The sequence below is a fragment of the Sorex fumeus genome, unplaced genomic scaffold (genome assembly GCF_029834395.1).
Source record: "Sorex fumeus unplaced genomic scaffold, SorFum_2.1 ptg000008l, whole genome shotgun sequence".
In the NCBI taxonomy this organism is placed as follows: Eukaryota; Metazoa; Chordata; class Mammalia; order Eulipotyphla; family Soricidae; genus Sorex; species Sorex fumeus.
In genome coordinates this window covers 37,506,965-37,532,706 of record NW_026606065.1, presented here as the reverse complement: position 1 = coordinate 37,532,706, position 25,742 = coordinate 37,506,965, and the positions used below count along the sequence as shown (strand labels likewise).

The 25,742-nt window shown below is 40.0% G+C and overlaps 1 protein-coding gene across 1 annotated transcript in view; it reads left to right on the top strand.

The window, feature by feature from the left end:
• The window catches only part of GPC5 (glypican 5), a 1,003,796-nt gene that overhangs the window by 56,996 nt on the left and 921,058 nt on the right, over positions 1-25,742 (top strand). Inside the window, exon 2 of the mRNA XM_056109757.1 lies at positions 5,002-5,163. Coding sequence (XP_055965732.1) covers positions 5,002-5,163 — 162 coding nt within the window. The remainder of the gene's footprint in view (positions 1-5,001; positions 5,164-25,742) is intronic.

Genomic DNA, 25,742 nt, shown 5'->3' with positions numbered 1-25,742 from the left:
CATTGATTTCCTCGAGCAAACACCAGTGACATCTCCATTTGTCCTAGCCCTGAGATTTTAGCAAGTGCCACGTTGGAGGCTCTTTCAGGGTCGGGGAATGAGACCGATCATTATTACTGGGTTTTGGCATATTGAATATGCCATGTGGATCTTGCCAGACTCTGGTGTGAGGGCAGGATACTCTCGGTAGCCTGCCTGGTTCTCCGAAAGTAAGAACTAGACAATAAGAGGTCTGGAAGCTTGGTTTTATAGTCTCTGGATCTTGGCTGTTGATGGGATTACATGGCACCGGGGCAAGTGGTTGGTGTAATGCCTAGCTACTGGAAGATGGGGGATCTTGGTGGAGGAGGCCCAGTCCTGATCCAAGCAGGCTTAGAGATCTCAGCCCCAGGTCCCACACATCTGGGTTCCTCTGTTAGTTCCTTCATGTGTGAGGCTCATCCAAGCATGTGGAGAGTGTCTTGAGCATGTCTGTGGCTGGTTCTGGAGCTGCCGGAGCTCTGCCCAAGGCAGCAGGGAAACTCAACCCGCCCCCCTCCAAGGGACACTGGTGAAGACACCAGGTGTGGGGGCAGGAGACTCTGTCTATCAGTGTCCCTGCAAACACATGGAGCGGTGAGTATGAGGCTTTGACCGTGAGGAGTTCGAACTGGAGAAACCCAAGGCTTATAGCCCAGACCTGCACAAAGGCCAAACCAACCACCCTGTGGTAGAGGGCCAGTCCCCTGCCGTTTCCTCAGTTCCCTTTAAAGTGAAGGCTGATCTTCTGAAGCAATCATGGAAAGAAAGTGCCAAAAGCAAAAAAGGTTTCCCTACGTACCCCCAGAAGGAAGCGAGCTTAAGTCAGACGACATGGATTTAGGTAGCAAAGATGATTATGAGAGAGATGGAATCTGCCATAGCCCAGATTACCCAGGGAAATACTCCAAAGAGGAGAGCAAGAGCTCAGCATCGGGTATCACAGGCAACAGGGATGACCCCCAGGAGGCTTTAGCCCTACTGTTGCTCAGCTGCTCCAAGAGAAGACCCTCTATTTCTTCTCTGAGTGACAAAAGGATCACGTGATAATCAACCGCCTGGATAATATCTGCCATGTGGTGTTGAATGGGAAGTGGCCCTCTAGCCAGCAGTAGGAACCCTGGGGCACGTACCCACCCCTGCATCAACCAGCAGTGCCGACTCTTGGAGCAGCCTGTCCGAGCAAGAGGCATGGGAACATGGCTTCAGCGTCCCAGGTCCACAAGGAGAACTTCCTGAGTCCAGGATTCACAAAGGAAGAACAAAATCACAGGCGTCCTTATGAGTTTGAGGTGGACAGGGATGCAAAGGGCCAGAGCTTGTAACAGTTCTCTGCTACCCATGGGCGCCCACCCCCCCATCATCCTCAATGGCTGGCATGGGGAGTTGGCCATTGACCTCTCCTGTACATCAGAGGAGTCCCCAGGAGGCACATTTCCTTTCCCAGTGAGTGCCAGCACCCTGAAGGTTGGGACCATCAGTTTACTTCAAGGAGCCCGTGGCATGGACTTCTCTGGGATTCTCCAAGCTGTGACCACCCTGTGACTGGGCAGATTATCAATGGAAGCTCAGAAGAGACGACACTGCCCTGCGGAGGTGGAGAGGGAGCTGGAGACATGTCGAGGGAGGGATGGACCTCATCCTTCTGAAGGAGCAAACACTCCAGTCAGGAATCTTGGAAGTCCATGAAGACCCTGCACAGGCCATCCTGAGCGCCTCCCACGCTGAGGGTCTCGTGCCTGCCTCCTTGGCCCCTGAGCCAACCCTGGTTCCCAGTGCCCAGGCCGAGAAGCCCATCCCCAGCTCAAGATCATGTTAGGGAAATTGTCTTGATATTTACATAAAACCTGGGGGATGCCCTGGGGCTCACCCAATGATGCCAAACTGCAGAATTTTATTTACTTATTTATGTTTGTTTGGGGGGCCACGCCTAACAGTGCTCAGGGCCTGTACTCAGAGATCATTCCTGAAGTGCTTGGTGGGCCATATGGAGTTCTAGGAATTGAAGGGGGTTAGATGCATGCAAGACAAGCAAGCATCTTACCTCCTGTACTAGCTCTCCAGCCCAACTTTTAAGTTAATTTTATTAAAATACGATGTGTTTGGGCTGGATAAACAGTCCAGGGAAGGCGTTTGCTTTGTAGGTACCTGACAGGATTTGATTTCCAGAACTCCAGAGGATGCCCCAAGTCCTTGACCAGAAGTGGTCACTGAGCACAGAACCAGAAGTGGCCCTGAGCACTGCTGGGTGTGGCCTCCAAACTGATCATGATCAAGATCACAATCATCCTGTTGTTCGTCAGTTGCCTCGAGCAGGCACCAATAACATCTCCTTCACCCTAGCCCTGAGATTTTAAAAAGTGCCATATTCAAGGCTCCTTCAGGGTTAGGAGAATGAGACCCATCATTGTTACTGGTATTTGGCATATTGGGTACACCACGGGGAGTTTGCCAGACTCTGCCATGTGGGTAGATTACATTCGGTAGCATGCCACGTTGTCCAAAGTAGGAGTGAGATAGTAAGATGTTGTGTGGTGGCATTCACTTCTGGGAGCTATGTTTTATAGTCTCTGGGCCTTGGCCACTGATGGGATTACACGGCATGTTGGGGGAGCAGTTGGTGGGTGTGACCCTTGCCTACTGGAATATGGAGGATCTGGGTGGAGGATGCTCAGCCCTGATCCGAGCAGGCTTGGCGATCTCAGCCCCGGGACCTGCATGCCTTTGTTCCTCTGCCGGTACCTTCATGTGTGTGGAGAGTGGTCTCAGCATGGTTGTAGCTGGTTCTGGAGGTCTTCAGCTGCCGGGCTCTGCTGGGTGTGGGGGAACTCAACCTGTCCCCCTCCAAGGGGACCCAGCAAGGACAGCCAAGCGTGGGGGCAAGAGATTCTGCTACCAGGTCCTTTTTTTTTCTCTCCAAACCAAAAAATAAAATAACTGTGTTGTAATTTTAATATTGGGGGTGGGGTGGAATGTTGTACTTTCGGTGGTGTGTTGTGTGCTTTTGTTATTGTTTCAGGGGTCACCCCCAACAGTGCTGCTGTTATGATTAGCACCGTATGTACGAAAGGCACACACTCAGCACTTAGCCAGTCTCTGGATGCTCAGGGTGTGTCTTTAGCTACCTTTCATGCTCTATGTCTTCCCTGTAGTATCTCTGTTAAGTGTAAGGACATTTGTGTCAGAACCTTGTCAGGAAGACAATGGAGACAAGGTCAGGAGGATTGCTCCATGGTTGGAAGCTTGCCTCAAGTGCTGGGGGAGAAGGCAGTTGGGATGGAGAAGGGATCACTAAGTCAGTGATGGTTAAAGGAATTGCTGGGGATGGAAGATGTGTGCTGAAAGTAGATAAAGGATCAAACACAATGGCCTCTTTGTATCTGTATTGCTAACCATAATAGCCAAAAGTAGAGAGAGAGTGAGAAGGAAATTGTCTGCCATAGAGGCAGGGAATGGGGTAAGGTGGGGGTGGCTGGAGGGGTCCTGGAGACATTGGCAGTGGAAAATGTACACTGGTGGAGGGATGGGTGTTTGATCATTGTATGACTGAAACTCAATCATGAAAGCTCTGTATCTCATGGTGTTTAAAAAAAAATAAAACAGAAACTTGCTCAGGATGGGGCTATGAATCATACTAGCAGATATTTTAAAATATCACATTTACTGTGTTCATGTAATAGCAAAGCATTTCTTGCTTTTTGGATATAGTTATAAAACAAGATTCTAATGGTAGGAATTATCTCTAAGAAGCAAAGTTATGATCTGAATTAGGTGTTGGGATTAGACCCACAGGAGTATCTATCCAGCATATGTTTACTACTGTTAATTGCTATTCTACAAAAAACCGAGGAATATTGACAATGTATTTGCTTTTGTGTGAATACAAAATTTCATTTCTGTTCCTCAGAAAAAATTTGTAGCCCACATACTTCTCTGTGGCATATGGTCCTCAAATAATTTACTTCAATAACGAACTAATAAAATAAGAAAAAAAATTTTCTGATATAGCTTCCACACCATGGGATAGTTCATAGACATTCTATTATTTAGTCTGTTTCTTAGTTAATAAGTAGCGTGTTGAGTGGACATACTTAATATTCTGTTGTAAGTTTTGTAAATTATTAAGCAAAGAATTAATGCTTGAGAAGATTGCATTTTGTCACTGGAAATATGTAGTTTAATCAATATGGTTTTGTTTGTTTGGGGCTACTTCAGGCTCTATGCTCAGGAATCACTCCTGGTGGGCTCCGGGGAACCATATGCAGTGCTGGGGATTGTACTGGGGTGGTGCTTACAAGGCAATCCTGTGCTACATCACTGACCCAAGGGTACACTTTCTCTTCTTTCTTTGTCTTTGACCATGTCACCCTGAACATGTCAGATCTCATTCTTTCTTCCTTTGTTTTGATGCCACAAAAGAATTTATGATGACACACACTGCAGGAAACATCTCTGTCCAAGCCCATGGAGAGACCCTCCCTAGGGGACCTCTCTCTTGCCTCTTGCCTTGAGGACCTTTTCCTTTTCCTTTCAGGTACTGAATCTTCTCTGTCAGGGAGGCTGGCTGCCTTCTCAGAGCCTGGTTCTTCTACCATTGCTACCCCCTCTTCTTCTCGTGCTGCCTGGTGGTCACAGGGGCCCGGGTGCTCAGAGTCAAAGAAACGGGGTGAAGGTTACAGGGTCAGCTCCATCACTACCTTGCTGCCCAGCTCTTAGCTAAAGGAATGAACTGCAGTGGAGGGCAGTGGCGCTGGGGAGAGTTTGCAGGTGGATGAAGGGGACAGCCTGATCTATTTTCAGGAAACTTTCTGGAAGATGGCCAACTGGGTTCTCTCTCTGCAAGGGGGTTAGGGAGAGGATGCATTTTCTTCTAACAACTGTGCCAGTAAATCAGTTCTTAGTGTACTGCATGCCTGTCAGGGAATGTAGAATGTTTCCAGAATGAGCCAGGTATGTATTCTCACAAGCGTTTTCGTGTTCCAGGACCCGACCTGCAGGTTTGCGTAGCCAAAGATCCAACATGTTGCACCAGGAAGATGGAGGAGCGCTACCAGGTCCTTGCTCGCCGGGATATGCAGCAAGCGCTGCAGACATCTAGCTCGACCCTGAAGTTCCTAATCTCTCGGAATGCGGCTGCCTTTCAAGGTAAATGTTTCTGGTGTCACAGCCCAAGGTCAAGCCTTAGCATGAAGTTTGCCTTTTCTCGTTGTCCTGGTACACTTGAATGGTCTTTAGTTTTGGGCAGGTGGGGAGGGGGAGGAGGGATATTATATTATTCTGGTGTGAAATAAGTTTGAAGCCTTTCCTAACCTTCAAAATTTGTTTCTGGGGTCATCCTTGATTTTATATATTGAGTTGAACTGACAAAGTGTAGTTTTGAGGTAGTCCTTTAAAAAAGGGCATTTTGGTTTAGGACAGCTCGACCTCTTTGATGTCCAAGACTCACTACACCCACCCAAGCTGCTCAAGTCAGCTCATTATCAAAGTATCAAAGGGACCCTTCTTTCATCCTTCCTCCCCACTTTCGTTTTTCAGGGTGTCTTTTACTTCCTTTTTGTTTCACTAAGAATATTTGTCTCCAGTCTCATTTGTATTTGTTTCTTTTTCTCCCTGAAACTGTTCCCCTCTTTTTTTGGGGGGGGGGTTTGTTCCATGTGGATATCGTGGACATCGGGCTCTACTCAGGTTACTCCTGACTCTGCACTCAGGAATTACTCCTGGCCATGCACGAAATACCATTTGGGATTCCTGGGATGTGCCCTATCTGCTATAGTATTACTCTGGTTTCAGTTTCATATCTTTTCATAACAGAGAAGTATTGGGGGGAACCTATTATATTAGTGAAATGGTCCTTGAAAATTTATAACCTTCTAGGGATGTTTCTTGGCCTCCTGATATTCTGATCCAAAGTCTTACTTCAGCATGAATGAATATCACCATTGGGTTTTATTGAAATATTCTGTTACATGAAATCTCATTGCTTTATAAATGTTTAATTATAAATTTATTAGAAATATGAATTGAATAAATAATTTTATTATCCACCCCCTCAGCTTCATGTTGTTTTCAAAACACCAGTATGATTAATCAAAGTGCAGAACAGTCTGATAAATAGTAAACTAGAAAATATTGGCTGTTTAAGGGTCAGCTAAGAGTAGAATTCAATCTTAATTCAAGCAGTATGTTTAGAAATAAAATTAATGGGTTATGAAATTACTAAACACATTGGAAAATAGATTTTTTGTTATTTTAGTCATCTCCTCTATAAAATTACATACTGTGGTTATAAAGTATCTTAATTTATTTTCCTTTAGTAAGGCATTAGCCATTCTGTATATGATTAGACTGACAATATATATAGGTTACACTGCTTTTCAAACAAATCTATTGCTATTATTAAAGGCAAAATTTAGCCCTATTATGTTCTTTTATAATTAGTTTAGTAATGCCAACATATTTAAATAATATTCTTTGTGTATGTTTATAACTAAATATTAAAGTTGATTAATGTTTAAAAGTACTTGCTAAATAAAATAAATATCAAATCAGGATTCAGTTTTGTATGATTGAAAATCTAGTCTGTAATGTATAGTTGTTTTATTTTTTTGGTAGCATTTTAATATGCCATTAACTCAGCAGTTTTTAAAGATACTTTAGAAATAAAAGATTGTGATGGAATCTATTCATGTGAAATTGTTGGAGAAAAGCATGCCTTTTAAACAACAATGAATTATTTGAACCGAATGAAGACGTTTACCACCCACAGAAACAATCTAATTTCTTCTCAAGAAAATGAAAGCATGCCCAATAAGGAATGTGCATTTACATAAAAGGGATCAGTGAGTCGAGGATTCTGACCAGAACAGAGTTGTGCTTGGAATTGAGAATCACTGAGCATTTGAAAATGTAAGCTGGATTCTTACCGAGGACAAAGCACATCTTGATTTTGAGAAAGGCAATAAAGATTTTAAAATATAATAACTTCATTATAATTTTTCATCTTTGATTGTTACCAAAGGAAATCCCCCCAAGGATCATGACAATGACAACAAATAGAATCTATTTTCTTTCTTTCTTTTTCTTTTTTTTTTTTGGTACAGCAATGTTAGCTGTGAGGTGAAAAGAAAGTGTTGACATTAACTAACACTAACTTCTGAATAAAATTAGCCAAGCATTTTCATCTGTTTTAAGATACTGCGGCAGATTTTTAATATATTTTTGGATAAATTGATCAAGATTGAGTATATGAAGTTCAGATGATTGGAAAATTATAAAACCTAAAATATTTAGATTGTCAGCATGAGTTTAGGATGCTGAAAAGTGTTGTTGACATTGACAAAAGCTTGCTTATGATTAAGTAGTGACTATAAGTTGTCTTTACCAGTGTTCCATAAATTGTGCACACACTTTTGTTATATTCTGCTTAATTGCATATGCTTTGTAAAGGTAGGAACTTTCTTATATATAATTTGTCATAATAAACTGTAATTTTCTTCCCTTTCACTATCATTTTACTTAAAAACAATGAGAAGGCAGGACATGTTTAGAAGAAAGTTACCTAGGTGCTAACTTTAGTGGAACAGAGTCTTTACAAGAAGAAGACTTACTTTTTATTTAATGAGTAGAGTAAGTAGCTGTAGTCTTGTCTGCTTACACTAAAAGCAATTTGAAATGGCACATTTGCTGTATCATAACTGAACCAGCTTCTTATCAATAAGTAAAACATCTTGCATCTAATGTCTGTGCAATCAAAATATCTAAAAAACAATTTAAAATTTTATTGTGTCTGAGAATAAAGAAGCCAACACATTTTATTGGCAACTTCAGTCGGCTGGAGAGAAATTTAATCGGGAAATCAATCGATGTCTCAAATGATGTAAGTGGATTTACTGCATTTTGTTCTTTGATTTTCATTAGTTGCATTTCCTACATCAACAATACTGACCTTTTAAAAAGTGGTCTTATGGCTAATTAATCTAGTATGGTGGTCTCCTATCTCTTGAGTGTTACCAGATCCTCTGGAAGCATGTGTTTCACCCCCCTTTGACTGTTGTGGGTGATCACATTGTGCTGTGATTGAGGCCCCACACTTGTGTGAGCTGGATACTGAGGGGTTGGAATTGCCCAGTGTTAGAATACACAGAAGTGGTCACTAGTGAGAGAAGATGAGAAGTTTTCCTATGTGCCAGGAAAGAGCTGGAATTAGCTTATTGGAAGACCTCGTTCTCCTTTACTTTCTCTTAAGAAGATGATTTACTTATGCTTCAGATTTCATTAAAATAAACAGGGCACTCAAACAAGGTTATTGGAAGGGGTCCCTAATTGTGAGCTGGATTTCCTTGTAGTCTAAGAGTAGTCACACATCTAGAACCTTGCAAGACAGAAAGGAAACAGGCTGCCAGCCCCATGTCTGTGTCTTTTCATAAATCAGAGGTACTGTCTACAGAGAACACTGACTTTAGCACAGTGCAGACAATAAATTCTTCAATTTCAGTGATGTAATACTGTTCTTCACTTTGGGGAGCTTAATGCTTATGAATAAAGTGGAACAGTCATCAGTAACGTAAGAGTGTTTCAAATCAGCTATTGTACTATGAGTTAGTTTTTTGCCTACCTTAAAAATATTATTGGAGTGCCAGAGAGATTGTACAGTGGGAATAGTGCTTATCTTGTACACAGCCAATGCTGCTGTGATTCCCAGCACCTCTTATGGTCCCCTAAGAACCACCAGCAGTGATCTCTGGGCACAGAGCTAGGAGAAAGCCCTGAGCACCATTGGGTGTGCCAAAACACACACACATATGTATATATATGGGTGTGCCAAAACACACACACACACATATGTATATATATGGGTGTGTCAAAACAGTCACAGTCCTCCCGTTGTTCATCGATTTGCTCGAGCGGGCCCATTAACATTGTGAGACTTGTAACTGTGTTTGGCATATCGAATACATCACGGGTAGCTTGCCAGGCTTTGCCGTGCAGGCGAGATACTCTCGGTAGCTTGCCAGGCTCTCTAAGAGGGGCGGAGGAATTGAACTCGGGTCAGCCATGTTGGCTGTGTGTAAGGCAAACGCTCTACCCGCTGTGCTATTGCTCCAGCCCTATATGGGTGTGTCAAAACATATATAATATTTTATTTTTTTAAAAAAACATATTTTTTAAATAGACTTTATGAAGTTTGATGTGACTTATGAATAGAATAAAACTGACAGAGAATGTGTCATCGGCTGTAAAAAAGCAACTCTTAACCTCTCTTTCAAATTCCTCAGCTTTTTATACTCAAATATGACAGTAAAGATTTAAATTGAAAAGTGTACTGAATTTAAGCATCACTTTAAAAATTATATATAAAAATGAATAGTTTGGAGAATGTTATTAGAATTTTGTGTTTTTTTAAAAACAATTGAAAGTTAAGATTAAACAGTTGTATCTCTCCCTAGAAATAGACGTTTCCCTATTTTTCTGATATTTTGCTCACATTTTAAAACTATTTGGCAGATTCTAAGTCTTTATTATATTTTAGTTTTTTTAGGCCCCAGACCCTCTTTATTATGGAAGTTTCTATACACATTACATACACATGCATTGAAATATGTATTAATATTGAATGTATATTTTATATTGCAATGCATTTAAATGTATATTATAACAGAAGTCTGAATGATACTATTTAGAAAGTGAATAATTAACAGTTTGGGTCCAGATTTCTTTTAATGTCTTAAATGTCTATTCATTGATTATAAGTTTGCTTCATGGATTGAAATTTGTTAATTTAATAAAAATACATTTCTGCTTTGAATGAAACCAAGTTCAAAACCAAGTCTATTAGTTGAAAAAGCAACATGCATTAATGTTGAGATTATGAAGAGACTTAGCTAGTTCCCATTAACAGATCGAGACCTAGACTATCTCAATGTGAATAACTAAGAGTATGACTACTTTGAAACCAGTATAAATTGCTCTGTAGTCAAAGACACAAGGAACAGCGATTGACTACATTCATAGACGAGAATATAGAGCTAGGGAAATTTTCAAATATTAATTGTGGTGTGTATTAGTTTTTATTTTGTTCACCTCAACCATGCTTTAGATTTGAGGAATTACCCAGTTGGAAGCTCAAACAGGTAGACTTAAGCTGGCAGAAAAAGTTGTTTTTCTCCAGAGCAGAATTTTTTATGGTTTTGGCTCCACACCTCGCAGTGCTGCTCAGGGAACTGTGTTGTACTGGGGTTTGAGCACAGGGATTCTGCATGGAAAGCAGAATCCTTTGAGCTTACTCCTCCCACCCCTAAAATTTTTCTTCAACTTTCACAAGTAGACATCTAGCTGTTTTAATTCTAACTGATGATTAGCTATGGAAATTGGTAAGGTACACTCATCTAGAAATCTTGGTGAACTCATATAGTTCACCAAGGCTAAACAATTCTTGATTTTGTGTTCCATATAGTCTTTTAAATGTTTTTACCATGAGCATATACGTTTATTGCCTAGAGGATAAGTTGGCATTTAGATTATTTATAATTCTGTTTTCTGTATATTAGTTCAACCCTACCTTTGCATAAGGATCATAACAGATCCCTAAGGGATGGTTATTAAGAGTAACTCACATGCAAAAGACAGGACCTATGGGCATTATAACTCACTATGCTTTGTGACTTATATTCTCTCTATCCATCTCTTATTTATCCTTGTAAGTTTATTTTTAAGTTATCTTTTTTTTAATCGATTGACACCATTTGTTCTCCTTCTGAGGGACAATTCAGTAATTTCCAAAATATTTTTGCGTTTATATTGCCACAAGGAGCATTCCTGTTTATGTTTCCATGGGCACATGTTTTTCTAGGATTTATATATAGAATTGAAATTGTAACTTATAGTCTGTGCACGCTGTCAACACTAATAGGAACTGCCGAATTGCTCTGCTAAGGAGTTGAACCAATTTAAACTCCCACTAGTCGTTGCTGTGCTTTTTCATTGTTCCATGGCCTTCCCAATACTTAATATTGTCGGAATGTTAAAAGATTTTCTAAACACATAGTTATGGAAATGGTGTTTTGTTTTCAAAGTCTGTGCTTCCTTGATTATTAGGCAATCTTTATGCCTTTTCACAAGCACACTTCTTTGTGAGTATTACTTATATATCTTTGTGGATGTTGTATGAACCTGTATATATACTAAGAGAATTTATGGCACATATGAATGGTTGTGGACATTTTTACCTTTTTTTTTGCTGATGCAATTCCAGTTTCTTTCTTTATCCCATGGAAATCTAAGCATTCATTAAGTTTCCTGCGTCTCCCGAGGGTTTGCAGTAATATCTTATTATTGCATGTGTCTCCTGCATTTTTTTTTTGGTGGTAGTTATTGGGGTTGAAAACCTGGGTGGTGGACATGAGAACTACAGCCAGGGTACTAGCAGTTGTGGCATCTGGTGCTGGGCAAAGACTGAGAGCTTTACCCCTTGCAAGGTGTTTGCTTTGCCACTTGAGCACAACCCAGCCTCACTCTTCTGGTTTTCAAGATTTGCTTTTGTGTCTCTTTCCTAGGACTATTTAGTAGGATAGTTTGTCTTGGTTATCACCTCATTGACACACACAGGTACAGATGTGTACAAATGTTTTGGCAATTATTGTAGTGATAAAGAATAATGGAATCTAGAAATCAGAGTCTTTCAAAGTGAACATTAATTTTATTGGCAGATGTTTTCAGCTCTGCCTCCACTGACCATTTGCAAAGCTGCCTAGTCCAGAGTTGTTCTCTTTGCCACACATCTCTGGCTTCTAGGGAAATACTCTCTTCTCTGCGAATAGTGAAATCATGTATCTTCCAGTACCTTGCATTTATTATATGAACATGGAAATATAAAATAATTTCATGTGGCTCTGAGGGCAAATTTACATTGAGCAATTTTTATTGAGTAATATTCTGATTAATTTTTTTCTAGCATTAGTGAGATATAATTAACTTTATAACATTTTATAAATTTAGATATTCAATACAAGTGATTTGATACACATATTATATGACTCATATGCGTACACATATAATATGACTCATCATAACTTCATTTTTTCTCACAATTATCATTTTATTTTTCTGAGGTCACAAAATTTGCGATCTGCACTGTTAGCTAGTTCCATGTATTGCTAAATATAATCACCATGCTATGCACTTATAGCCTTATCCATCTTTTATTCATCTCTAATTGCCACTTGATGCCTTTTGGACAGTATCTCTTTCCATTTTTTTCATTCCCCAGTTCCCAATAACCAACATTTTATTCCTAAAACTGAGCATTTATGACCATCTATTTCTCCTATTAGCTATTTTGTGAGCAAGGTCATTGTGAGCAAAGATCCAGTATAAATACAGAGTAGAATAATAGCTCTTTGTAAAGTATAGCAATAGTTTATGTATTTACCCCTTGTATTATTCATATTAAATGTTTCATATTTTCTAATATTTATATTGATATCACTTGAGATCTACAAATAAGAAATAAACAATTATTACCTACTTATAAAGCATAACTTATTATATTAGGTATGTTTACTTTGTGAAATAAGAGTAAGTCATTGAAGTTAATTGGGGATTTTTACAAAATCCCAAATATAAGTGCTTATATGATTTTTTTCATTTTGCTTGAACTTAAGGATTTCTAAAAAATAAAGCAAGATGAATTAAAATAACAATTTCATAAATATTTTCTGATAGTATACTTAAAAGGAACTTTTAATGTACCTATTGTGTATTATAACTCATTTTGTAATTTAATATTTATGAATTCTTTAAAAACCCTTTTATCTCATGGAACAAACTTTTCCCCTTACTGATAATGCTATCCAAACTTATTTATAAGCTATGAAAAATGAAATTCCATTTTTATTTTTTGTTCTGGTTTAGTACTGTGAATTTTACATTTAAAGATGGATTTCTTTCCCCAGTGGCGGCAGCTAATGTATTATGTGAAAATGTGCTTAATATGAATATTTCTCACATAATTTTGTTTTTTTAAAGTGCCGTGCTTTACAAAGCTATACATAGTTGAGCTTTAGACATACAATGTTCTAGCACTAATCCCACCACAAGCGTTGACTTCCCTCCACCCGTGTTTCCTGGTTCCATTTCATACCCTCCACCCTGCATTCCCGGTCTGCTGTCTTGAACTTGACAGGCATCATTTTAAATTTGCTTATTGAAGTTTGGGTCTTATTATTTCAGTGTATTGACTCTGTGGTTTGGATATTTGACTCTATAATTCCTTAACACCTCTGATGTACCTGAATTCTCTTGACCCCTGAACCTGTGTTTATCCTTCTTTGTAATTTTTAAAACATATTGTGAGCAGCTTTCTTCTCTATAAAGATGGTCGAAAAGCAAAGATTGAGGAACCATTTAAATATTTGCAAGTTTCCCTCCCCACCTCGAGCAGAGTTCCGGCAGCTGAAGACCTCCGGTTCCAGCCACAGCCATGCTTAAGACCACTCTCCACACGTTCAGACAAGCCTGATGCATAAAGGAACTGGCCAAGGAACCCAGGTATGTGGGACCCGGGGCATAGATCTCCTAGCCTGCTCGGATGGGGACTGGAACCTCCTCCACCCAGATCTCCCATCTTCCAGTATGTAGGCGTTACACCTACCAACTGCCCCTGGCGCCTGTAATCCCATCAATGGCCAAGACCCAGAGACTATAAAACCAAGCTCCTGGAAAAGAACAGTGCAGAGTCTCCTGCCTCCATGCCTGGCTGTCCTCACCGGGGCTCCTTAGAGGAGGGTGGGTTGTTTCCCTCCCCACCCCGAGCAGAGCCCTGGCAGCTGAAGACCTCCGGTTCTAGCCACAGCCATGCTTAAGACAACTCTCCACACATTTGGATGAGCCTCACGCATGAAGGAACCAGCCGAGGAACCCAGGTGTGCGGGACCGGGGCGTAGATCTCCAAGCCTGCTCAGATCTTATCATCTAGTTCTTAACTCTGGAGAACCTGGCAGACTACCAGAAGTATCCTGCCCACACGGCAGAGTCTGGCAAACTCCATGTGGCATATTCAATATGCCAAAAACCAGTAACAATTATGGGTCTCATTCTCCTGACCCTGAAAGAGCCTCGAATGTGGCACGTTTTAAAATCTCAGGGCTAGGATGAAGGAGACGTTAGTGGGGCCTGCTGGAGGCAATCGATGAAGAACAGGAAGACAGTGATACAGTGATATTTAATATAAAGTACAAAATTTCAGAGTAGTAAGTTCATTATATATTTTGTCACGTGTTTAAATTTTATTAACTGACTTTGTTGAAACATATCCTGATACCTAACTACTTCTGAGAGGTCATTTTTAGTATCAAAATAACTAAGTTTTAGTAAGGGTGACTTTTTCCTATTAAATATTTAAAATAATCAGTGATTAAAAAAACCCTTGCTCGTATTTTGAAAGTTCTCAAGTTTTTGTATTTGAAGACCTGACAGCACTTTATCTGAGATGGTCAGTACAATGACTTCAGTGATCAACTTAATTTAACAATTTTTATTGGAATGATGAAATAGTGACATTTAAAATATTTGAAGTTATTAGATTTTACAATTTATTAATTTTACCTCTTAGAGATTATACTATCAGTAGAAATTTATCCTGAGATACTAATTAATGTGTCTACATGATGGGTGTCTATCATATGCTCCTTGAAAACATTTCATTTTTCCTCTTTTTTAGAGCCTCTTTTTCGGGGTGAACACTCAATGGGAAGATATTTAGGGAAACTGAGTTCTTCAGCAGCTCCAAGTTGGGCTGAAATGAACTGCTTGTTTCGATTTGTCTGTCTTCACTCTTGGTCTTCCTTGGGCAGAGGTTAAGTAGAGTTAGTGTTAATGCATGGTTAAATAGAGGTGCTAGGAGATGCCTTTATCCAGACCTCAGATATTCATAGAAGGACCTTTTGGGGGTAGTGTTATGTGGAGGATGTATCAGGGAAGAAAACAAGGAATTCTGTCCCCTAAGCCTGGACTTTTAACCTGGGAAAAGAAAAAAAAGCAAATCTAATGGAGAAGTAAGACAGGATGAAGCAAATGGTCTGGGAGAGAAGAGCAAAGAAGAGCAAAGAGTGAGAGTCTAAGATGGAGTGTCAGCAGAAGGTTGGCAGTTGAACAAAGATGTAGAGACAGCCAAGGAGCTGTTTCTGGAGAAATGTGGGAGAGAAACATTTGCGTCTGTTTCAGTCCTCTGTGGACTTGTCCTAACAGTGTTTGGGAGACTAGAGCAGAGTAGACACCAGGGGTCATTGGAAAGGACTTCATACAGGCAGCAGAGGGCAGATCAATGGTGCCTTTAAATTAAGTTACTCCGAAATAGGGATTCTACCCTAGGAGTGGTGTGGTTTTAAAAGAATTATTTAAACTAGTTTTTTTTTATACTAGGTGTGCCCAGGGTCCAATTAGGAGGTCATTATAATACTCTAGAAGGGAGATTATTGTGACTTCTGCCTGGAGGGTGACATGGGTGTTAGTTAAAAGGTGGCCAGATTCTGGATATAGTTTTCAGTGAGTCCTACATGAAGTAGTGAAAGAACTGGGACCAAAAAGCAGGGTTGGATGTTGGTGGTTGTGGTATAATACACCAAAGTTGCACCTGTGGGATAAGGTCTGGCATGCCGTAAGATGCGTTAAAGTACTCAGGTTGACAGATGGGTTTCCACAGGGATTTGGGAATCCCTTGAGTATGGAAGAGTTAAAGTGAGCCAAACTTCAACCTGGAATTATAAATCTTGTCTATTTGTGTGTGCACACGTGTGTGTGTGTGTGTGTGTGTGTGTAGTGGGGATGAGCTCCCAAGCAGTGTTTAGGGGCTTCTGGGCCACTCCTGAGAGATACTCAGCCAACCAAGCAGATGTGGTTCAGTGCAAAGGCCTAAAGTGCAACTCTGCTGGGTCCTATAGTTTATGGGATCTTCTGAACCACCTTGCTGTTCTGGGGTTTCCAGGACTGGTGGAGGGGGTGGTTCAGGCTGTGCCTGAGATGTCCAGGGGCCTCCAGGGTCACACCTGGTGATGCTTGGGAAGCCATGTGGTGCCAAGGACTGAATCGGAGCTGGGTTCATGCTGGGTATGTGCCCTGACCACTGTTCTCTCGGTGCCCCAGTTTTATTTTGTGTATCTAGCCCCATGCAAACACAAAGCTTGTATTGTGAGCACAGAGTGTATTGGGGGCATTCAAGTCCAGAGTGAGTTGGTATTTGGTACCAAGTCAGGTTTTCCAAGTTGAAGTGGGTTTTAAAAAACCCAGGGTTTTTATATACTCACGGAGGTTTTTCACTGGGAGGTTTTCATTCACATAGGTGAAGTTTCAGGGAAAGTTTGGATATTACATGGAGGACAGACAAGCATGTTCAGTACTTCATCATACCTACCCTATATTCAGTTGGGTTGGAGAATTAAGCTTTATAACTAAGGGTGTGTGTGTTGGACTTTACATGTTAAAAGTCATGGCACATTAACCTGTGTGTTTAGACTCTTGACAGCTGGATGCAGTTGGAATGTAGGGGAAAATAGCAATTATTGTCAGTGAGATTGCAAATAAGAAATTTAATCTTAATAGAAGCAATATATAGTTTGGTCATATAAAGTTTAAAAAACGATTATTCATTAGCTACTAAACTAGTTCATAAAAAGAGTTCTAGGATGAATTTAAGGCTCTAGTACTCAAATCTTGAAGACTTTGTGGTAATTCTCTTAAGAGAGCACGTTTACCATTTTATGAGTCAAAACTGAACTAGTATTTCTTTTTTTTAAAATTTTATTAGTGGAACACCATGAGGTACACTTGTAGATTTACAGATTTTTGTGCTTGGGTTTCAATTATACAATGATCAAGTACCCATCCCTCCACCAGTGCCCATTTTCCACCACCATGGATCCCATGAACTAGTATTTCTTTATCAAACAATGTCAATAGTTATCAGTCATTTCAATGTGAGTTTTTATATAATCTTTATCAATTAAAATTATTTAACTAATAATTTTCAAATTAAATTAAAATAGTCATATTAAATTTACTAAAATTATTGAGAAGTTTCTAATACTTAAACATTGCACTATATATTGGTAAGGGATTAAGATAGAAATATTAAAACACCATTATAACACTATCTGATAAAGTGGTAAGATATGGTGGAAATCAGATATTTCTCTTTCCTTGGATAGTGGACTTAAATTTTACAACTATTTCTTAGTCTTACTGTGCATGATAGAATATTGTCTATTCATATCACTATACTTTTAGCATAAAATATGTCAAGTAATAAATGGAATATATATATCCTATAGTTTTATTCAGAAGACAAAGGGCATTTCAAGATCTATAATAGAGAGTCATAATAGTAAATAAAGGGTAATTTTTTGATAGCTATGCTATGATTCTTTTATCCCAGGGTAATTCTGCCTGTAGGCTAACTTTTATATAAACAAAGATAATTGAACTTTTGCACCTTAAAGGATATTGCTCTTTTGTACTATTTGTTTGACTCCATCTCCTCAGGGTATAAACTTGAATTTAATGTTAACTTAGAAAATATATTCATTTCTTTTCCATAAGCATGAATAAATTGAAGGTACTCCTTATGTAATAAACCTTGCTATTCATTGCAGAGTCTTTGTTCTTGTGTTTGGATAAGGCACTCTGCCTAAGAGTTTAAGAAGAAAGGTCCTAGAGTTAGAGAATCTGGAGCCATATCTCAAGAATTTTAGCTGGGCCTTGATTTTCTCATTTGTAGAATGAGTAATGACAATACCTTTCTCTAAACTAATTGATGATAATTGGTCAAGGTAATCCTGATAGAGTAGCTTACATGGTGTCTGGTATATAATAAGTAACCGGCATATGTTAAATCTTTCTTTCCTTCCTCCCTCACTCCCTCCCTTTCCCTACCTCCCTTTCCATCCCTCCTTTCTCTCTTCCTTTCTCCCTTCCCTTCCCTTCCCTTCCCTTCCCTTCCCTTCCCTTCCCTTCCCTTCCCTTCCCTTCCCTTCCCTTCCCTTCCCTTCCCTTCCCTTCCCTTCCCTTCCCTCTTCCTTCCTTCCTTCCTTCCTTCCTTCCTTCCTTCCTTCCTTCCTTCCTCGTTTCCTCCCTCCCTCCCTTCCTCCCTTCTGTACACCTGGTAGTGCTAATACTCAGTGACCACTTTTATTGGTGCTTGGAGGACCATCTATGGTGCTGGGGACAGAATCTGGGTCAGCTGCATGCAAAGCAAGCACCTTACAGCTAAACTGTTTCTCAGACCTTAATTAAACTTATTTTTAAAATATTTCCCCATGATATTTGATCAGTAGCAAATCACTTCAGGATAGAAAATTTCCAGTAGCATTTCTTTTATTATATTGTAGGAATTTTATCAAATCACTTGTCATATTATCAGAAGTATCACCATGGTCAGTCAGAAAATTCCTAGATTTTTCCTTGGTTCATAGCATCTGGTAGTGTGCCAAGAGTTGTTTTGTGAGTACTTGGGATCACAACCAAACATCTCTTCTAAGTTGTTAAAGGTAAGCCACTGAGAAAAGTTATTTGGTGAATCATAATCATCAGTACACTTACTCATTTTTGGCTTTGGGGCCACATCTGGCTATGCTCAGGGATTACTCCCAGTGGTACTGGGGGAACCATATGGGATTCCAGGAATCAAACCCAAGCTGGCTGTGTTCAAGGCAAGTGCCACATCCACTGTTGTCCTTCACCAACCCAATAATTGGTACATTTTAAAATAGGACTTTCTGGTAATCAGACAAAATTTTGTTAAATGGTATAATATTTTGACTATTGTTGGTAGAAATTACCATTGGACACCTAAATCTAACTCGCAGAATAACATCTATAAGAAATGCTTCAACTTCTAATGAAAAACTTCCTTACTCTTACTCTTGTCTTCTTTCTGTAGTATCCTTCTCCAAATAATATTGTTTTCATGTATAATATGCTCTCAACTTTTGATTTTACAGACTGTAATTAATTCAGATTATATTCAGGAATATTTACAGCTATGTTGGCCAAAAAACTCATTTAATTTTTTTGAAGGCCACATAAAATTAAGGTAATTGTTATTTTGGTCTAAATGTGGATAATCAATGCTTCACAAAATTGTGTGATGATCCAATTGCTCATTTTCTTACTGCCTAAATCATGAAATAGTGTTGTTGCTTGTCTTCAAGAAATTTTACTGGTTGCCACTTTATAAATGAAGGAGTCTGAAGACTTAAAATCTCTAGAAAATATAGACTGGGAAAATAGTTTACAAAGTTACTGCAAAAATGTCCATCGATTTAGGAAGGAACAATAAATGTTCTGTTGATGTTATGATATTTTTTGATGGGATCTACACTTGGTGGTGCTCAGGGATTACTCATTGCACTCAGGGAAGTGCTTGGAGGGACATCTGTGGTGCTGGGAACATGTGTAGGGCAAGTATCTTACACACTGTACTATCTGGTTCCATGTTGTAACTTTTAAAATTTGTTTTGATATGTTGGGCTGGAGTCATAGCACAGTGGGTAAGGTGTTTGCCTGGCACGTGGCTGACCCGGGGACCCGGGTTTGATTTCTCTGCCCCTCTCGGAGAGCCCAGCAAGCTACTGAGAGTATCATGCCCGAATGGCAGAGCCTGGCAAGCTACCCATGACATATTCGATATGCTAAGAACAGTAACAACAAGTCTCACAATGGAGACATTACTGGTACCTGCTCAAGCAAGTAGATGAACAACATGAAGGACAGTGACAGTGACAGTGAGTTTTGAAACTCCTCTTTCGTTTCTAACTTCAGTCTCAGAACAATAGTTTAGAATTATAAAGGGCAATTGCTTGGTTATTTTGCAAATGTTCAAAGTAAGTAATTATCTATGTACCTAACAAATCTTATTCAATTTATTTGGTGCATTATTTTATTGAACTAATATATTTTGAATGAAAATTTAGAATATATTTAACAAATGGTAGTATTCACTAGTACAATTATCTGTATACCCATTTGATAGCACATAGGATAGCACTTCTCTTTTATACACACGCACACACACACACATGCACACAAACATATTTTTGGAGGCATATGCTGGACTCAGGACTTACTCCTGGCTCTGTGCTCAGATATCAGTCCTGGAGAGGCCAGAGAACCATATGGGGTACCAGGGATCCAACTAGGGTTAGATGTGTACAAGGCAAGCAGCCTACCCACTGTACTGTTACCCCATACATGTATATATTTGATCCTTCCACTAGTTATTTACATTGAAAAAGTTTTAGAAACCACTTAGAAATATATGAAAACAAATTAATTGCAAAGATGTTGTGATATTGTAATATAATAATGGAATTATATTGTAATAAGGAAGAAAAGGTAAGGGAAATGTGCTGAAATATCTTATGGAATTGTAGGCATCATTAGTAAAAAGTGACTCTTTATGCACAGTGACATGGGAGGACTTAAAATAACAAAGTAGAATTAATAACAACAATAGAGTATATAGCAAAATACTTTATAGTAAAATACATATATCAAGAAATTATTTATAATACAGTATAGCATCAAAATTAGTTCAGATGTAGAACATTAGAATGAAAATCTGAAGAATATAGAATTGTATAATTTACTATTCACTGACAATGATCTTGTAGAAAGTGTGGTCTTCTTTATAGAACTTCTCCAGCTCCATGTAGAACTTCTCAATTTCTCCTTCATCCTAATTGGATGTTGGTGCGTAGACAACAAAGATAGAAACTGCCGGCAATGAGCCACATCTATTCAAGTGTAATTGTCCGATTCAGGTTGTTAGGCATTTGAGTGAATCAGTGCTCATGGCCACGTTGGTGTTGACAAGGATAATGACACCTCTGACGCCTCTTTCATTTCATGTTGTGAGGAACATTTCTTCTGGAGAACAACATGCAATGAAAGAGGCGTTAGAGAAAATGGCGTGATGTGATTGATGCCTTCTCGTCTCAGTCAGACCAATGACGTCGTGCTTGATCTTTTGCGCTTGTACCATCAGGTCCTTGATGAATGCATCTGATGCCAGTGTACATGCATTGAAAATACAGACAGTCATTTTTGTCTTTCTTCATTTTGGCAGACTAGTTCAGCCTTGAGATTTTATCAGCCTCTCCTTCCTCATCCTTCTTAATGTTGCTGATTTGGTGGCTCTTTCAGGGTCAGGGGAATGTGACTCATTGTATATACTGGTTTTGACATATCGAATACACCATGGTTAGCTTGTCAGGATCTGCCGTGCGGGCAGGATACTCTCTGTAGCTTACCAGACTCTCTAGGAGGGATAGAAGCTTTTAGGGCAACCTCTAATTGCCATTGCAGGTGTTCCCATGGTTCAAACCATATTTAAACCCTATCAAATATGGTGCGGCAATCCTGGAAGATGGGTATTAAGTGTCTTATGATGTGTCTCAAAAGCGTCCTCGAGTGTGGCAACATCTGGGTAGTGATTTTAATGCCAAGATAGGACTGAGAAGATCAGTCAAAGAACTCCACATCAGGACCCATGGCCTAGAATGGAATGAACATGGTGAGAGACTGCCTGAGTTCATCATGTGGATCAAGACCATCCATGGTAACACACAGTTCCTGAAGGCTGAATCTAAACGTTGGACTTGGGAGTCTCCTGGTGGATGGTTCTGCAATGAAATTGATCACATCATATTCAATCAATGGTTTTTGCCTGACTGATTTCGCTGTTGTCCCAAAATTCCAAATGAGATTGGACCACCATCTCCTTCGAGCAAAATTCTTCTTCACAGAGCGGGGAGAAAGGGCTGCAAAGTTTAAGAAGAGAACTTCCAGAATGATCACCAATGGGGAGCTCTTTGGCACTACTGTGGCAACATGGAAAGATGCCACCATTGACAACATTGACAAAGAATATGATTGACTGATTCAGCAACTCCATGATTGTGTGAGGAACTCCAAGAGAGAGATAGCCACAAAAAGACGCCTGTCTTTGAAAACTCTTGAGCTTATTCGCAAACGTGGTTTGGCGCAAGCCTCAGACAACCACAGGCAAACATCTGAGCTCACAAAGCAGTGCAGAGAAGCGATAAAAGAAGACCTCAAAGAGAGAAGAGCAGCAATGCTGGCAGATGTGGCAGAAGCCGGGAAAAGATTTCACAATGCCCTCCTGTCCTTCGCCAATTAAAAGACCAAGATGACCGTCCTTCGATGTCCTGATGGATCTTCCAGAAGGGCAAAGGAGAAGATTATTCATGACTTCTACTTGGATCTCTTTGATAGCCACGTATACCTTCCCATATACCAAATTCTGCAGGATGGATATGTCATTCCCAATGTTCTTCCTTCTGAAATCCGATATGCCATTTCTTTGGGAAAGAAGCGAATAGCACCTGGCCCAGAAAAGGTCAGACCCAAACACCTGAAGAATCTGCCATTGGTACTCATCAATACACTGGCTCGGCCCTTCACACGCTACCTGTCTGAATGCAAGGTTCCATCCCAATGGAAAACCAGCAGGAATGTACTACTGTACAAGAAGGGAGACATCCACGATATTTGCAACTGTTGTCCAATCTGCCTGTTGTCTGCCGTCTACAAGCTGTTCACTCGAGTCATACTGAATAGAATTGGCAGAACCTTAGGTGGAGGACAACCATGTGAGCAAGCTGGATTCTGAAAAGGATTCAGCATGATCGACCATATCCACATGATAATCAAGCTCACTGAGGTTTCTCGGCAGTTCAAGATGCCGCTCTATCCAATGTTCATTGATTTAAAGAAGGCCTTTGATTCTGTTGAGACGAAAGCAGTCATCGAAGCCCTAGCCAATCAGGGCATTCAAACTCAATACATCAGTATCCTCCATGAGCTTAGGGATTCACTACCAAGATCTCACCATTCTACAAAGAAGTGATCATCCATGTGAAGAGAAGGGTTTAGCAGGGTGATACTTTTTCACCAAAACTCTTCAGTGCCACCCTCGAGAACAACATGTGGCAACTGGAATGGGAAGGAATGAGAGTGAAGATAAATGTTTGGCAACTACACCACCTTCACTTTGCTGATGACATCATTCTAATAACAAAATATTAGCCAAGCGGCACAAATGCTGGCTGACTTCGACCATGAGTGTGAAAAGCTGAATCTCACGGTGACCATGTTTATAAGAAGCAGTCTCGTTTCTGACGTTCCATTTGCTCTCAATGGAATGAACATCTCCGAATGTAACAGTTATGTGTACCTAGGTCGAGAAGTCAACATGATGAATGACCTGGCACCTTAGTTGTGCAGGAAGAAGAGAGCAGCTTGGAATGCCTTCAAGAGCGTCGAAGAAATAGCTAAGAGGATGAAGAACCTCCAGCTCCGAGCACATCTCTTTGATTCCACTGTTTTTCCTGCATTAACATATGCCTCAGAGACCTGGGCCCTATGAAAACAGTATGAAAACACTATTCGGTTCTCTGAAAGAGGAATCGAAAGAGCTATGCTTGGAGTATCACGCTTCACTCAAATGAGTGAAGGAATCTGGAGTGCCGACCTCCATCAACGCTCAAGAACCAGGGATGCTATCTCATTTGCTAAGGCATCGAAAATCAGATGGGCTAGACACGTAATGAGATTTAGAGACAACCACTGGACTAGAGCCATTACCGACTGGATTCCATGCGACGTCAAAATATCGAGTGGCTGCCCACCTACGAGATGGTCAGACTTCTTCATCAAAACCCTTAACAATTGGTTTGAGGCTGTTCTTGTTCCTAAAATGAGCAGACACCATTGGGCTACACTAGCACGCGACAGGGGTGAATGGAGACATTACTGGCCGCCACTTGAGCAAATCGATGAGTAACTGGATGTCAAGTGTCAAGTGATCAAGTGAATTTACTATTCAGCCTTATGTTTTAAGGAATATAAGGTATGTGAAGAATAACTAGGAAAAAGAGAAAGCAAAGGAAAGTTGAATACTTATATATCAATCTGCCAAAATATGTATAGTATTTATATGCTGAAAATACTGAAGAAAAAAGAAATCAAAGAATATAAATAAATGTAGAAACAGAGAACATACCATGTTCATGAACTGGGATGATAAATTGTCCAAATTGCACTATAGTTTTAACATAATTCCTAGCAAGATCCTATAGTGCTTTGTTTAGGTAAGGATTTCCCCCCCTAAATTTAGGTGGAAAAGTACATGACTTAACATATCTAAAATAGTTTTTAATAAAAGAGAAAGTCAGATGAATAACCTTACCTGATATAGTAAGGTTCATGATATAGCTATAGTAATTGAGAGTGTGATATTGATAGAAGGAAGCATATGCAGAACAGATTCGAAACTCCCCAAATAAACTCACTATAGACCAACGGATTTGTTGTTTGATTTTTTGGCCACTCCTGGCTCTGCTCCTGGCCCTGTGCTTGTGGATTATTCTACTTGGAAATTAGGGACCATATGTGGGTCAGCTGTGTGCAAGAGAATTACCATACCCTGTATACTATCTTTCCAGCCCCCAGCTGATTTTAGACAAGTGCAAAAGCTACTCAGTGATCATCAGGAAGATGCAGATCAAAACAACAATGAGATATCATCTCACACCACAGAGACTGGTCCACATCCAAAAGAACAAAAGCAGCCGGTGTTGGCGCGAATGTGGGGAGAAAGGGACTGTCCTTCACTTCTGGTGGGAATGCCAACTGGTTCAACCCTTTTGGAAAACAATATGGACGATTCTCCAAAAATTAGAAATTGAGCTCCCATTTGACCCAGCAATACCACTCCTAGGAAGATGTCCTGGAGAGACAAAAAAGTACAGTCGAAATGACATCTGCGCCTGTGTGTTCATTGCTGCACTGTTCACAGTAGCCAAAATCTGGAAAAATCCCAAGTGCCTGGGAAACAGATGACTTTGGTACATTTACACAATGGAATACTATGCAGCTGTTAGAAATGATGAAGTCATAAAATTTGCAAACAAATGGTCCTACATGGAAGGTATCATTCTAAGTGAAATGAGTCAGAAAGAGAGGGACAGACATAGAAAGACTGAACTCATCTGGGGAATATGAAGTAACAATGGGAGATGAACATCCAAGATTAGTCAAGATAAGTACCAAGAGGTCTGCTCCACGGCTTGGAATATGGCAGCACATGCTGGAGGAAAAGGCAGATCAGATAGAGAAGGGAACACCAAGTAAAGGGTTATTGAAGGACTCGTTTGGGATGCAAGATGCATGCTGAAAGTAGACTATAGACCGAACATGATGGCCATTCAGTACCTCTATTGCAAACCACAATACCCTTAAGGAAAGAGAGAGCAAAAGGAAATGCCCTGCCACAGAGGTGGGGCGGGGTCGGGGGTGGTGGGGAGGCTACTGGGTTCACTGGTGGTGGAGAAGGGGCACTGGTGGAAGGATGGGTACTTGATCATTATATAACTGAAACCCAAGCATGAAAGTTTGTAAGTCTACAACTGTACCTCATGGTGTTTCACTAATAAAAAAAATAAATTTTTAAAAAAGCCATTCAATCGAAGAAAGATATACTTTCAAACAGATTGTGTTGAGTAATTTAGGATAGCCATAGGCAGTATATCATACCATTATTTTACATTGAAATGCTTAAATTTTTAGCACAAGGATTTTCACAGGTTATCCCATATCTGTCTTCATGTGCATCCTTTCTTCCATCCTGAGAAATGCTTGGAGAGCTATAAATT